The sequence below is a fragment of the Lytechinus variegatus genome, chromosome 2 (assembly GCF_018143015.1).
Source record: "Lytechinus variegatus isolate NC3 chromosome 2, Lvar_3.0, whole genome shotgun sequence".
Lineage (NCBI taxonomy): Eukaryota > Metazoa > Echinodermata > Echinoidea > Temnopleuroida > Toxopneustidae > Lytechinus > Lytechinus variegatus.
In genome coordinates this window covers 8,899,786-8,917,091 of record NC_054741.1, presented here as the reverse complement: position 1 = coordinate 8,917,091, position 17,306 = coordinate 8,899,786, and the positions used below count along the sequence as shown (strand labels likewise).

Here is a 17,306-nt window from a genome sequence, read left to right as displayed (position 1 = left end):
ACAACACCATAATGATGTCGGATGATGTCGATCGCGACAGCAACATCGATGATTTTTACCAGGAAAGTGTGTATATATAGGCACTGGGCTCGATATTGGTTTAGAAGGAAAAGGTTACGCAAACAGACCGAAAGGAACGAAAATCAAGCGATATATTACATGTATTAGGGAAACCAGCAAACTATACTCAAATTTGACACGTAAACACTACCATGCCGGTTAAGAGTCCAAATTATCATGCCTGTGTCAAATACTAAAGGTCAAGTTCGGCCATCCCAGAAAAAAATGTTGATTTAAATAAATATTGCAAAATCAAAGTAGCATAACGGTTAAAATTTCCTCAAAATCGGATGTAAAATAAGAAAGTTATGACATTTTAGAATTTCGCTTATTTTTCACAGAACAGTGATACGTGCAACTCAGTGACATACAAATGAGACTGACCACGATGTCCCTCACTCACTTTGGTTTTTTTTATAGTGAATTCTACAATATTTTGGCAGATCATTTGAAAATAAGGACCAACTCGACTGAACCATCATTAAATAATGCTAATTCCATGTGTTCAGGAAGGAATAAATCGTCTTTTCACTTGACAATGAGAATTAAAATTAGAATATTTCATATCTTATATAATAAAATACAAAAGAAATAGAATATTTCATATCTTATATAATAGAATACAAAAGAAATAGTGAGTGGATGATGTCATCAGTTTCCTCATTTGCATACCGACCAACCGACCAGGATAACTGTTTTGTGAAATGTTGAAATGTCATAACTTTCTTATTTTACATCCGATTTTGATAAAATTGCCAGTGTTATATGCTTGGGCGTTGTGGCGTGCACCTGTAATCCAAGCTGTGCATGGGGAAGTTACAAATTGATGCAGAGGTTCGAGCCCTGGGGAGTGTTTCATCAACATTTCCATCCGACAAGTTGTCAGATCTGACATTTTTCTCTGATGTTGATTGGCTGAGAGGTACTGTTACTATGGTAACTGTCGGATGAAATGGGACTTGTCGGATAAAACGTCCGACAAGTCCTTTCATGAAACGCCCCCCTGGTCACGTCTTTCGGATGGTGACGTTAGGTCGGTCCCAGACGTAAATAATCATATCTGATTGATACACGTCTGACAAACTCAAATACACACACACACAAAGAAAATGATAGAACGATATAAAACTTGTTGGATTTTTCTCTTTTCATGCATGCCAATCAACTTTTTGTTGGGGTGGACTTGTCCTTTAATTTGGAAGAATCCGCCGAGTGAATCTCTACTCTCTAACTTTAAACTCTGTATTATGCACTAAGTGAAAGCCAAGGGTTTGTAGGTGTAGACTAAACATATATAGGGCTTATTTCTATTATTGAATTGAATATATTTTCATACTTCGCAAATTATATAACAAAATACAATTATAATAAATGTGATTACATATAGAATATGCAGAATATTATAACAATGGCAGTAAAATGAAATATGAAGGAACCTGCATAAAAAAGCAGAACTCGTAATATCTGCAGGTTCCTTAAAATAATCATTAAATTAGCTATAAAGGAGACCGGACATTTACGAAAAATTCAGACTACAAATGAAAAGCCAAAGATAAACGTATAATAAAGAATGAGAGGGAAAGTGGACAAATAATGAAAGAGAGGGGGGCAGGGGGATGAGAGAAGAATGAGAAAATTCAAAACTAACTTGGTATAACTATAAAAAAGGTACAAGGTACATACATTATATTTGTTCAGCCAGTACGTCTAACAGGGTCTTAACCGAGTCCATAGCTGGACAAAGGAAAGGATTTTAATGTACATTTAACAGCTAGTTATTTCGTTTGGAAGATGATTCCAAAACCAGGGTCCTTCAAATACAATTGTCCTTTGAGCAAATAACGTGCGAGTAGGTGGGAGGTGGAGTGAGGGAATGAGACCCTTCAGCGGGTAGGATAAGAATGGATGAGGTTCTTTCTTTGAAACAAGGATGAAAACATTTCCGGTAGATCATCTTTTGAGAGTCGAAACATAGCCCCCCAAAATGTACCCGAACGAAATTTGTATAGGTCATGAATTTTCAGGATTTTTTTTAAAATTAGAAATAATGGATTATGTGTTTGCATAAAATTCTGATTGGTTGATTGTTATGATAAATTGTAATTGTAGTGGTTAATCTTCATTATGCATGACTCATTGTCGCCCAAGGTCATTGCCATACATGCCAGTGATATAGATTTCACCATAGTAGGTCCATAATTTCACTAAATTACCAGCATTTCTCATTTACTGGGTCACTAGTGACAAACATGAAAAATAACAAACGGGGATAGCAAGTTTCAGGCACCAGCTCGCTGTCGATGTCTACTCAGCATAGTATACTTTTTGCAATCTGCGGGCAACCGCCTCTTTTCTCGCTTTTCTAAATTTTCTCATGCCTTTTTATCTTATCATCATGACAATTAATTTTGGTGGCTATTTCATAAAGTTTATGCCATTGGGGGATGTAAATTTAATTTGATGTACATTTTTCAGGAAAATTATTCATGAATTCATCATCATCATCATCTTATCAGCAATGTTCAGCCCACTGCAAGGCGAAGGTCTCTTCAAGTTGAATTCATGAATTATCGAATGTTTAATTGGTATTTTGGGGTTGTGTATATTGTGCATTTATACGTTCTGAGATAAGAAGGGCACTTTGATAGTTATCAAATCATCAAGGCAGTCAAATTTCTCTGTTTATGGCAGTGCCCAACAATTAGCTGACACCTAAACAAAATATTTTCTTTAATCTCCTTAGATATAAAATGAATGTATTAGATTATGTATTCAAATGGCTTTCATTAAAAAATTGATCTCATTGTCCCGATCTGAATATTGGCAAAATAGAAAATTTCATAATCATGACAAACGAACTGATCAATGTCAAATAGTCAGAAAGTGACATCATGTATAAGAGTGTAACTTTTGGATAATAATGTAATATAATTATTATTATAGAACAATAATAATTATCATACTGACGATTATCCTCTACGTATAGTCACATAATCGTTGCATAAAATCTGAATTTACTGAAATTCTTTGAACGGATAACCAAAGCTTAAAAAAAATTCTTTTGAAATAATTTGTTGTGAGTAGCTTTAACTTTCATGGTAATACGATCTTCAACTTTCAGGCCAACATGAACTTCATTATCTGAAGCATCTAGGATCTTACTTCGCATCAATTCGAAATGTAGCTGTGGATCCGAATGAGGGCCTACTTGAAATATTCAAACTCAACGCTGATAAATGGAGTTCTGAAAATAAGGCAAGGTGCGAATCTAATTGGTGGGTCGGGCAGCTCTCTGAATTTTTCGATGAAAGTCCTTTGGCGAAATGCAAGTACAACATGATCAGCGCTGTACATTCGATGTACCATACAGGTGACCTTGAGAAGACCTTCATCCGACTAATGTCGATGCTAAAAGAGAATGGAATCCTGCTAATTGTCTTGTCAGGTAGGTTTATTTTTTATTTCATTTATTTGTTTTTTGCAACATTTTCATAACCAAAATCTCGACAAGAAAATACATATTTAGAATTTGATAAAGATAATAACAGAAATGTTTGTATCATCAAATACATCAAACATAAACAATTTAAGCGGTAATTTCTGTTATACAATGAATAAGATGGTTGTAAGGGTCGTTACAAAAGCAAAGCTTGAAAGCGTGACAGCCCTGGAAAATATTTAAAATAACTATCTACACAGAGCGTTTAGCCCGGTTTAGCCTACCTCAAGCTCCGTTACAACCGATAATGTCACACCAACACATAATGTTGCAGATTGCGACAGTATGCCAAGAGCGTCCAATGCATAGTGGCTTTTTAACACATAACGTCACATGTCGCAACGCATAATGTAACAGCAGAATTTTCTTCAGGACTCGAGTTACAGATAAGATATAAAATATGCTTTCACTAAGTATTTTTAGACACGAGAAAGAGAATTAAGTGATTTTGAAATCAGGATTACTCTTTGTATGGATATTTATTGGTTTATTGCCATTTCGTCTACTGCCTTTTCCCCCACTATCGCATGGTCTAATACCATTTCATTTACCATTAGTTAGTCAACTATCAACATAGTCCAATTACCGTTTCGTATAATTACATTCTCGCCTAATAGCCAGTTGGTCTAATAGCCATTTCCAAATTATCATTCATTTAGTCTAATTGTATTTTTCAATTGGTCCAATATCCACTTTGTTCAATGTCATTACCTTTTGGCCTAATAGCCAATTGGTCTAATAACCACTCGGTCTACTTTCATTTCGTCTATGTTCCATTTGGTCAAACTTCAGTTGTTTCACTATCACTTTGTCTAAACCAATTTCTGCTAACAATCATTTGGTATCGTTGCCATGGTCCAATTACCATATCACCATCTCACCCAGTCATCATTTCGTCCAACAGGCATATTCATTTCAATAACGGTCTTCTGGCACTAGACCCCTACGATGACTTTATGTATGATCTGATTTGATCCATGATTTTTGTTTATGTCTCTATATCCCAAATTGATTCGACAAAACTCATAATATTGTCTTTTTATTTTCGTTACTCATTTTTTCGTCATCTCATTTTTCTAAAAAAACAAATCAGCTTTAAGTTTGTTCCGATAAGTAACAAGAAAGGGAAAAGTGATTTCTTTTTAGTCCAGATTAAAGGCCTGGTCACAGGTCACACCGCCCAAGCGTTGTTGGAGCGGTCGTGGAGCGGAGAGAAAAAATCATCACCGCTCACTACCGTCCACCATTTTCGATTTAGATTGTTTTTATTTTGTTTTCGATTCTTGTTTTCGATTTTTCCCCAATTTTGTGAGCGAAATTCGACCCTCTCTCCCTACCGCTCCACGACCGCTCCAAAAACGCTCGGGCGGTGTGACCAGGCCTTTAATGCGTAGTCCGTAATAGGGAGTTTTCGCAACCACGAAGTAGACGCTTTCTAAAACGCCGAGAATCTATTGTTAAACGTCCTTCAGGACAAAGAAGTCTTGGTTGAAAATCGGTCAATCGAAACTGTATTTTTCGTCCGTGGACAAACGACATATTTTTCGACAGCTCCGAATTTTAGGACGATCTGCTCTCCCGATTCACCAGTTTTCGACAAACACCTGCCAGCAGTTCATTGTGATATGACGGTCATTTTCAATGCCTGTAATATGTTTTAAAATCCGTTACCGTTGCCATGGTTTCCACTGCAAAAATTCACTACTGAGTGGTTTTGGAATGCCTTTTTATTCGAATTGAAACAAAATGGATCCCCTCCCATCCGGTCCCCGGGCATCCGGTATCCCTTATTCGCCCCTGAAACCGACTTTTTATCAATATCAAAGTGACAAGGACCATTTAATGAAAGCTGTCAGCACCTGTAAGTTGCAATCTTCTGAGAGCTACCATAACAACGGTCATGCTCCCTTTACTTCTAAACTTAGGTTGTAGAATCCCAAGGAAAGTTTTCATATCTGACATTTGTCACAAGACTAGTTATTGAATTCCCTTTACTTCTAAATATATGATGTATTTGGCCGTTAAATTTTTTTAATCGGTACATCGCGCTTAACAAGAGAGGAACACTCTGTTTTTGATGACTTAGTTATTCATTAAAGAATAGCCTGTACGTTCCTATGCATGATTCTGCTTTTGTAGAAAAGAGGGGGGGGGGGAGAAACAATCGAAATGCAAATGCTGCCCTTCAACTTTAGAACTAGTATGTAAATTCTTGTCGCTCAATTACACCTTTTTATTTTTTTTTTCATCATGCATGTAGGAAAGAATATGATACACCAAACTCATCGTCAAAAACAACGGTTGCCTGCTAGTTATCGATATTCTGACAAACCAAAGTCTCTACAAATTTCGGAGTTGGCCAAGAAAAATGGATTTGCGATCACTTCAGTGGAGCTGGATATCAAATGGGACGTCACCGATTTATTCGATGAGAAGTCGGAGCTCGGGGACAAACTGTCTGACTTTCTGACGATGGTAGCTTACTTTCGGAAAACGGCACCACCTGAAATGAAAGAGGATTTGTTGTCTTTTTGGCGGTCTTTATGCTCAGAGGGCGAGGACGGGCGCATGCGTACACAGGCAGGAGAGAAGATTTTTATCTTTACAAAGTAGAATATAAAGGGGATAACATTGACTTAGCATGGATCTAAGAAGCTATACGAGTATATTCCTCAAATATATTATACTTTAATTTGGGGTTGAGGTTATATACGTCAAAATTCATTTATCTATGGGTGTAAAATAATATAAGGTTTGAACATTTCTTGGCATTTATATTAGTTTTATTTGGGGGATTCGTTTTTAGTTTAATATAGTTAATGACTTATCCTGTGTATGTATTAGTTAAATTGCTTATTTTGGTTTGAATAAGTTGGATATTTAATTTAGTGGAAGTAGTCGTATTTTTAATAGTAGATGGAGGAAAAAGGCGTGGAGAAGAAATTTGCGTGTTATATAAGTATAAGAAGAAGTTAAGTAAGAAGAAGTTAAGTAGTAACAGATGTAGTAGTAATAGTAGTAGTAGGTCCGTTCACTCAATAGCTAAGTAATGACATCGATGATTAATGAAAGTATTCAAGTCAAGTAAAATAATAATATGCATGACTAATGCATGTAATATTTCCCGTTAGTTTCCTACTTTACCTATGATTTTTAATTAAATCAAATCCAATGATTACGAAATTGGCACTGTCAGGTGTTTTTGTAATTCACGATATTCATTCAACTCAACATTTGGTTGGGAATGACTTTGAATGATTAACAAAGAGATTATGATCCTTTAAACTAACCTGGCTACCACTGTTATGCAACTTGTTACTCAAAATGCTCAGTATCATTTTGAATAAAATCTTGATTGAATTCACTATCAATGAATCCGAATTCAAGTCTATTCCTAGAAACAAGAAAAAAACTTTGTCGTCGTTCCGTAATTTAGTGAATTATGCATGGAAAAGATCCTTCTTATTTGCAGAGCTAGATCATGATAATGCGTATTCTCATGATCCAATGCAAGACAGACGATGTAACACAATTACATAACTTGCAAAATAATTCTTTATTAACTATTTTTCTCTGCATAAAAACACATTTCTCTGATATTCCTGATTATACACCTCGTTATCTAATTATATCAAAATCGTATCTTTATATACATTTGAGTTAATTGGTAAAAGCTCGTACATATTTACAGGTAGCAAAATGGAATGAAAGCTTAAAGCTAATTGATAATCATGGGTTATATTTTATAAAAATTCAACTCTGCAGTAAAAAAAAAAATACCCCAAAATCATCATTATCATTATTATTATTATTCGAAGTATTAGTTGTAGTATCACATCAATACAATCATTCAGATTATAATTATCATCATTATCATAATCATCATCATAAAAAAGGTAAAAAAGTTATCAATATACAATGAATTCAAATCATTTCATAATATATCGAAGCTGCGTTGTTTTTTGATGACTAACATGACCAATGTGTAAGGAAAGTAAAACGTAGCATTTCATAGAAGTGTGGATATAAATTCTAGTTTCATCTGAAGTTATCCCATAAAATGTGAGAATATCGTAATTTTTGCTCATAAAATCTAAATATCAACCGCCCACAGCTTCAGTAGTGATATTCTAGAATACATAGACAAAGTACCAGTGAATGAGTGCGCACTTAAATTTATTTCTAGAGACAAATCCCACTCATATAACATTGATTATCTTTCTACATGTATAAATATTTTTAAAAAAATGTTGAAAAAGCAGAAATAAATATAATACAACATGGAAATTAAATGATAAAAAATGTTTGACGATACAAGCCTATTCAGAAAATGATGTACAGAACTACTATCATGATAAGTTTTATAAACAACAGACATCCTACTGTATACTCAGTTTATAGGAATATACAATCCACGCAGAATACTTAAACATTATCTTTTGAAACTCTTAAAGATGAAATATGTAAAACGTAATTTTTATACGACAAATTATGAAGGTCAAATATATAAGAAATGCGGAAAGTTGAAAAATTATTTTGTAACTGAAAACAAACATTAAAATCGCAGTTAAAAGAAAAGAAGAGTAATTCAAAGTAAAATCAACACCGTGTATCGAGTAACACAGAAGATAATCTGTGAACTAACTGTACACATTTCAAAAGTATTTTATCCAACATTTCAACATTTGTCCACACTTCGATGATGTATATGATAATGGGATACAGATTCAAAAAAGTAAATGAGGAATAATACGCATGTACTTCATGAAATTCAGTGTGTAAACTTTAGTATTCGGATATAAAAGACTCTCAAAATAAAAGCAAAATATACACAAAATATACCATATATAAAACAAAACAATCAAGTATAACACAATCCAGAAGTTTCGAAAACCTTCAGTAGTTAAATGACAAAGATAGAGAGAGATGTATGAGAAAATAGAATGTTAATTTAAGTTGATAACCTGGTTAGTACTGTTGTACAAACAACGTAACTCACGTACTATCTTGAATATACCATTTGTTTAGTATCATTTTGAATAAAAAATATTGATTGAATGTTTAATTATTAATGAATCCGTATTAAAATACCTTTCTAGAAACACGAAAATATATTTGTTTTTATGAATTATGCGTGCCAAAAAGATCTTCTTATTTACAGTGCTCGATCGTTGTAATGCAGATTCTCCTCATCCCACACAAGACATTATATAACTAGCAAAATAGCTAGCAAACTATGTTTCCCTGCATAAAAAACACATTTCCCTGACATTTCTGATTACATCATGTTATTCAATTATATATATATATATAATGCAACTCTTCATATGAGTACATATATACATTATATACCCACAACGAAGAATCAATGCAGATGGTTAATGATAATGATTCAGTATATACAGTGTCAAAGTTTTCAACATTAACAATCCTCGAGTCATATCATAACCTGATGTGAAATAATTTACTGTATTCAATCAAAGTAATCATTCAATTTTTCCAATTTAAATGTTCACATAAAGTGTATAAACCAATAGTACAAAATATTATGAATTATACGGAAGAAGGCGTAAAACCAAGAAAGCAGGGGCTTGTGTAGGAATTCATCATAACTAAACAGAAAGAAGTGAATGTAAGAGAAGTGAGAAGGAAGCAAGTGGAAGAACGGGTTATGAGTGAATTAAAAATGTATGAACATGATGAAGTAGGCATTTATATCATAAATCGATTCCTCACTATTTCAACATAGAGTACATGAGTCAACTTATTCAAGAAGGCATCTTCAAACAATACTCTTATTTCACCTACTAGTTCACATAATTTCACATCAATTCCCATTAATTGAATAATGTACACTATTCATGCTATTCCTGGGTTCACAATTACTTAAGGAAGAATATTTAAAGAACTATAACATTTTTTATCCATGCTGATGTGCTTTAGTTTTGGTGTGAAAATCTACTGCTTTGGGGGCTTTATAATCTTTAATTATTTTTTGTATATTTATTCACGTTTCTTTATTTCTGTAATTCTACTACTTCAATCAATATAATCAATGAACCATAATGAAATAATAAATGCTGCAAAACCAAAGGAAAGAAAAGAAACCAGTCAATATAACTTCCTTTAATGCATATACCATAAAATAACTAAAGAAATATTCCCACTTTAGAAACGTTTAAGCGGGGGACATGGAATACACTAGGAAACTGAAAATCTCGTGTTTTCTGGATAGACTATGGTCATGCAAAGTTGCAGATTATACTCAATCTGCTGTCTCAAATGATTTAGTCATTCTTTAAAAAAAAGGGAAATAAGCTGTTTACTTTATTCCATCATCAATTATTATGACACATGTAGATGAGGCCCAAACCATCATGTTTATCGAAAAATTCCATGGAAAAACTCATCGACGGTAGGTTTCGTGAAAACTGACATCTTCTGGGATGTGCACATGACAAGACACGTTGGACTGAGAGAAGCTAATAAGACGGTGCCATCATCATCCATCATCACCTGTAGATCACAAATCACAATCTCTTCTTTCGACAGATCACCCCCGACATACTTCCTTATCGTAATGAATTTATCATCTTGGGTATAGGCTACGAACAGGTTGCCTTCTTTGTCAACGGCATGACCAATGTTTCTACCATGGATAGCAACCATCTCATGGAGGCTGGTTTCAGAGACAATGATCCTCTGACACTGGGAAAGCTTACAGTGGACACTCCTCACTGATTCTCCATTGACAATCAAGATCTCAAGGTAGGGCACATCTGAGCCATCGCTATTCCGATGGATCTGCATTCGAAGAGGCTTGTCACCATCGCGAGATGGTACTTTAATGGTTTGTTCAGGTTCTCCTTCAATGGTGAAGCTCTTGACCCTATCCTTATACAACAGAGCAAATATACTGTCATCAGCGGCAATCAAGTGTGGTGTATCTTCTCCAAGATCGTCTTCAAAATGATCAATAGCTCCTTCAAAAATAATCATACATGTAGATTCCTTTCGCGAGACATAAACACGACTGACATCACCGTCTTTATCAAGAACTAGGAAATCATTGTGCAAATTGCTGGAGAGCTGGCTCATATCAGTGACAGCAGCTAATAGTCTGATATTTGGTACGTTGCTGCTGCGGTGGTATGATTTATCAAATATTTGAATGTCATTCTGTGTGCTAAATCCTACAGCTAAATTCCCATTGGACAATTCAATGATGCTTGAAGGTTTACAATTGTCAACTCCGGAGTTGCGGTCGCAAAGATATCTGACTTGCCTTATCATCCAGTTACCTGTATTTGACACAATTCTTCCAACTTTGCCCTTCTTCAATTCCTGCTGGAATTTAATGCTTGAAATCAAATCTGATACGTGTTGCAGTGAATCAGAAAGGGTAGTTGGCACTGTATTTCGTTTCTGTGACTGATATCCACTGCTTATTTCATCATGCATTTCCATAAGAGCATTGACACCGCCTTCCAAGATGTCTTCAGTAAGGCTGTTCAGTTCTGTTACGGTCTTAGTCTCTTCTTCAGCATCACACTGCTTTTGTAGCGCTGTTTTGATAGAGCGTTTCATATCCCACAACTGTTGCTTGAGACTGGTCTTTCTGTCATCTAGAAGTTTACTCTCCTCGGCAAAGGTGTGGTTAATAGCTGCCTCAACTGCTGTGAACCTGGTGGTCACTTCTTGCTGTTTTAGTTCAAGTAATTCTTTACGTTTGCCTTGCTCCCTTTCTTCATTTTTACCCCACTCGAGTAAATCTCGAAGATTATCTTCCATTTTGAGTACCTCATCTATTGGGAATGTTTGGTGCTTTGATTGTTCACGGTGGTACTTCATACCGCATGACCCGCAAACTACACTTTTGCATGATTTGCAAAAGAACTCTGCTCTCAGTCGTATATCATGCTCGGATTGGCATGCAATATTCCGCTTGTCTGCAAAACCAGTTTTCTTTACAAAATCCACCAGCATTTGAGCGAGGCTGTTCTTGGTAAGACCCATGGCCCCATTGCTTGGCAAAGCCGTCTTCTTCCTACAGAGAGGACATGCAACCGATCTGTTACCCTCCGTTAGTCTTTGTACACACTCAAAACAAAATGTATGGGCACATGATAAACTCCGCGGATCTTCAAACAGCTCGTGGCAGATACTACATTCGACTTCTCTCTCAAATGACGATGTAGTGGTAGCTGCAGCCATCCCGATAGTAAGTCTACTTTGACAAGCCTGGAATAAGTATATTCATGTGGGTAGAATATCCTCCAATCTGTGCACCCGATAGTTGGTAATTCCCTCCGGTAATTCACAACATGGCATGTGGGGATTCCCCAACATGTCCCTCCGCCACAGTGTATGATGGCGCTCTTCATTCTCTCCAGATAACCGTGCCAGTACCTTTCGTATCTTCGAAACAAAATTTTGACGACGTACACGTTTCCATAAGTGCACATTTTAGATATCAAATTACATTATTAACAGAGTAAATAACACGGGAGCGACGTCCGGCGACCATGAATCTTGGAAGTGTTTTTCATTCTCCTTAGCAGTGGCGTACCGTGGTTCACGGCTTGGGGGGGGGGAGGGCACCAGCAAAAAATTTGAGTCACTTCGTGAGGACGTGAAGCGCGCGCTCAATTGCCAGGTATGCTGACTTTAAATATAGACATCTTAAGGACTGTGCCATTAAACAGATATATGTATCTCATCGATCAAATAATGCGAGCGCAAAGCGCGAGCTGATATATATATATTTATATATATTCAGACCTATATCAGGATAGTACCTGTCTCGGTATTATGCGAGTATGCCAAACGCTTGCGGATTTTGTTAGAATTATATCTAAACACTTGTAGTCATTGTAATCATAATTAACATACACATCTCACTAATCAAATATTGCGAGCGCGAAGTGCGAGCTCAAAATTCTGGAAATTCAGACCTGAAGAGAGGCATTCTAAGGCTTGTTTGTAGGAATTCACTAAGACTATACGTATTTCACTAATGATGCGAGCGCGAAGCGCGAGCTGATTTTTTTATATTTACATCAGAAGAGGAAACATATCTCACCAATCCACGAATGCGAACGTGACCACGGACAGGAAACGTTTTATATGCAGACCTTTAAATGGGGCAATCACTTTAAGAAGTCATGACAAAGAAGCATATGTCACTATTATAAAACAATAATAACTCGAAGTGCGAGGAAATATATTTGGTGTATATTGACTTGAAAACAGGATGAGCAAATTATATTTTATAAGTTTTTGAAGAAAAAAAATTTCTTATGCAACATAATGTACAGCAATTTCTTCATTCCCACTACTTCACTCTTTCTTTCTTTCTCTTTTTCTCCGTTTTTTTGCCACTGCTCCTAGTCACATTTTCTTTCGTCATACCCAGGATCATTTCCAGCTTTCATCAATGAGGGATGGGGAATATTTTCATCCAAATTTTCCAGTCGCGGTCCCTCAAATCTGATATCTTTTCTTTGTTTTAAGGGGTTTTCCTATCTAAATTGTCATTATTAGAAGCAACATAAGGTATTTCATGTGGCCTGAATATAAATTACCATGCGAGCGAGAGCTCAAATTTTTTGGTTATTTCATATTTTTTAATAGCCCTGAAAAATTAAAGCAGATTTTGTTATCATTGTGGGGGTTATCTAACTAAACGATCCATGCGAGCGCAAAGCGCGAGGTGAATTTTTTAATATACTGGCCAGCAAAAAGACTTGTTACAGACTGTTTAAAGTGATTAATGAAAGAATACATTTCTCTCCCATCTAAAAAAATGCGGAATCGAAGCGTTAGCTGAATCATTTTATATTTCGACCTGAAAACTCAATTGTAACAATGAATAGGATGTATATAGGGCCTATGAACCAAACAATAACTGATGCGAGCGCGAAGCGCGAGGTTATTTTTTTTTCTGACACTTAGAAAGCAGTTTTTGTAACAATATGCATATGTAACTTATCAATTCCTGCTATCGCAAGCTAATTTTTTTATTAACTGTTCTGAAAAAGGACATATTGATTATCGGTTTGCAGTAAGTTAATAATAAAATAAATTTCTCACTCATGAAATATAGTGAGCAAAGCACTAGTTGAAAATAAAAATATTCCGACCTGAAAACTGGACATCAGTTCTAAGTGCCCTTTCCAAGAATAATATGCGTACATAACAGTTCATGCGAGCGCGAGCTGATATTTTTAATTAACTTTTCTGAAAAAGAACATGCCCATCAATTGTTTGCAGTGACTCATGAATAGAATATATTTCTCATTTATCACATAGAGCGAGTGCAAAGCTCGAGCTGAAAGTTTTGCGTTATTGGACCTGAAAACTGGACTTGTACAAGACATTTTAAATAACGAACACAGTAAACAAGCGCGAAGCGCGAGCTGCAGTTTTCTTCAAATTTTGAACTAAAAAACAGAATTCAGTCAAAGCAATGTAACCATGAAGAATGAAGGCATAGAACTAAGCATAGAATTTTTCCCCCCGACGGCAGCGCTGATTTACCGACGATATCCAAATTAGTGTGTGGGGGGTGTCGCACCCCAACCCCCCTTACGATCCTGCATGTCCGCTCTGTACTAGGTTTATATAACTCTATGGCTCTGTGTACCTCGAGCTCTCGTCAAATCTCTCAGAACTGTAGTTAAGTTATGTTGCATTTTCATTATGTTTAAACAATTATCAATGGTACTTTCTTTTTATATGAAAAATGAAAATGTTCTGTTGCTTGTACGATGATAGTTGTGTTTTTTTTTGGTGGAGATCACTGGCGTAAATCTGTGTTGATGGGTGGGGGGATGACTGAAATATTTTAGCATTTTTTTTTGCAATCATATTTTTAGATAAGCAAGGAATTGTCATTAATTATTATGTCCACAGTGGCGTACCGTGGGTCAAGGCCAAGGTCAAGGCATTGGGGGTGCGGGGGCACCAGCAATTTGAGTGAGCGCGCTCAGTTGCCAGTTATACTGACCTAATAGAGATATTTTAAGGACTATGTCATCAAACGTATATGCATCTCACTGATCCAATGATGCGAGCGCGAAGCGCGAGCTGAATTTTTTTTATATTCACACCTAAAAAGGGACACTATAATCAAATTTGTGTAATCATGATAGGTATCTGTCTCGCTAAACAATGCGAGCGCGAAGCGGGAGCTGAAGTTTTCGTATATTTTGACCCCAAACAGCGAGATTTTAAGGAATACATTTTAGGAATCCATTAAGAGTATGCATATCTCACCATAGTCATTTAATGCGAGTGCCAAGCGCTTGCTGATTTTATTAGAATTACATCTGAACAAATGAAACACTTTTTGTAGTCATTGCAATCATGATTATCATACGCATTTCATTAATGAAATATTGCGAGCGCGAAGCGCGAGCTGAAAATTTAGATAATTCAGACCTGAAGTGGGGCATTCTAGGGTTTCTTTGTAGGAATAAACTAGGACCATACGTATTCCATTAACCAAATGATGCGAGCGCGAAGCGCTAGCTGAAAATTTTTGATATTCAGATCAGAAGAAGGGACATTTTAAGGACTGATTTTAGGAATTCATGAAGAGCAGACATATCTCACCAATCCACTAAATGCGAACGTAATTACGAACAGGAAATGTTTCATATATACGGAGACCTTAATATGTGGCAATCACTTTTTGAGTCATGAAAAAGAAGCATATGTCACTTCATAAAACAATGATAACTCAAGTGCTAGAAAATATATTTGGTTTATATTGACTTGAAAACGGGATGTTTTAGTACAACCGGATTATATCTCGTTAACAGACAATGCGAGCACCAGGAACAATAAAGACGTAGGCCTTGGGCAAATTATGTAGTGACAAAAATGTAATGTAACATAACATAATTATGATATAATAGTACATTATAATGAATAATATTTTCTTCTTTCCCACTACGTTTCTCTTCCTTTCTCCCTCTTCTCCTTTTCCCTGTTTTTTTTGGTCAGCCGATTTGGGGGGAAGGCCACATGCCCCCGTAGTTACGACACTGTATGTCCATATGGCAAATACCCCTCCAATATTATTATCTTTTTTACCCCATGATGGTTTAATGGTTTTGTAAGAGATTACATTAAAAAAAATGACACTCCATTTTAATCTCTTCCCAAAGACCCCAACATTTGATGAATTGGAAGAAACGGGGGTTTCTCTTCAATGTTATAATAAGGACATAAGTATTTCGTTTGGAAATGGTAACTGGCTCTTTATTTGCATTTTATGATTCAATAATATTGTTTTAGTTGTTAAGTTATATTTCAGGAAGAATTTTCACCAATAAAACAATTATCTCTTGTGATTTTTTTCAATTTCTTTCATAAATAGTGCGGAGGATGTTTTTACAGGCCATCCCCCTCATCGAAAAGTGGGGTGGGGGGTTATATCCCCCATCCCCCGGGATTTACGCCAGTGTTAGGGAGAAATAAGAAATTACTTTTTAAAAATTAAGCAATCACTGATCTCAAAAAACTGTACACGGTCATCTAATATTCACGGGCATGAAACAAGAAATAGTCTGTTTAACTTTGTTGTACCTATGAGAAAAGGTCAGGGCAACACATTTTATTATAATGGTATACATTTTTGGAATTCCCTCCCTAATCATGTTAAATCGGTTAAGATTTTTACACAATTTAAAAGAGTATTGAAACAACACTTAAAAAATGTCCCCACTCTGTAATGTTAAATATTCTTTCTAATTTCATGTGTATCATGTAGTCTTATATATAACTATTTAGTTATGATTTATTTTGATAATCAATTTGTTTTACATTATTTCATCATCTTTTGTTGTTTGCGTGAAAGTTTGATATCAAACTTATTTGTACTTTTTCATATCTTAGGTTTTACGATTCATGAATCTTGTATTAGTTACAATGCATTTAGCACTATTTAATTACTGATTATAGTATATAATTTTCATATGTAACCTAGAAGTAATGATCGTTTACTCAACCTGTTTTACAATTATTTTAATCATATTTTGCGTAAATGTTTTTCATGGCAAACTTATTTGTTTTTGTCTTTTTATATATTAAGTTTTACAATTCTTCGTGTAATTTTAGTGGTCTAGACTTAATTGATGTAGTTTGTAGATTTCTATAGGTGTTTTTCATAGATGTACATTGTTGTCAATTACTGATGTAAGGAGTCCTTACATCAGTAATTGACAACAACTAAGGACCCCAGTGGAAATAAACCATCTCGGCTTTCATGGGCAATCCTGTCAAGGTATACACTACTGTTCATATTCTCATGTACTTGTTCACAGTTACCTGACAAATAAAATCAATCAATCAATCAATGCAAAGGTGGTTGGTTGTCTGTCAAGCTGACAAGACGTGTTTTGTTCGAGCTCCGCTAATTTGGACTTAATTTTGGTGTTATCGTTCGAGTTTCATTATAATTTTTATATCAGTCTACTGGACTTATTGCGTACAACATGAATATGCGGTTATCTTAATTCTTCTATCAACATCAAAAGTGTTAAAACGTCGAATTCGTCGTAAAATTTCAGTTTTTAGAGAGATTTTTCTTCAATATTTGCATCTTCTTTCGCGTAAATTGCTTTGACAACGGGCATGCGCTACGCGGGGATCATCTCTGCGCCCACTGCATCAACCGGCATCAACACCTGCGCTCATGTGTGTGTCTGGATTTACGCGGACATCGACACCTGTTGTCAGT

At 35.5% G+C, this 17,306-nt stretch overlaps 2 protein-coding genes across 2 annotated transcripts; one reads left to right on the top strand and one right to left on the bottom strand.

Annotated features, from left to right (window-relative positions):
• Nucleotides 1–14: 14 nt before the first annotated feature.
• On the top strand, nt 15–6,472 carry LOC121409461 (histamine N-methyltransferase-like). Its single transcript, XM_041601392.1, has 3 exons — nt 15–66; nt 3,182–3,505; nt 5,820–6,472. The coding sequence occupies exons 1-3, from the start codon at nt 15–17 to the stop codon at nt 6,170–6,172; spliced, it is 729 nt and encodes a 242-aa protein (XP_041457326.1). The 3' UTR covers nt 6,173–6,472.
• Nucleotides 6,473–7,720: 1,248 nt separating this feature from the next.
• LOC121407240 (tripartite motif-containing protein 59-like) lies at nt 7,721–12,020 on the bottom strand. The gene has a single exon (XM_041598207.1). The coding sequence runs from the start codon at nt 11,771–11,773 to the stop codon at nt 9,941–9,943; it is 1,833 nt and encodes a 610-aa protein (XP_041454141.1). The 5' UTR covers nt 11,774–12,020; the 3' UTR covers nt 7,721–9,940.
• Nucleotides 12,021–17,306: the final 5,286 nt, after the last annotated feature.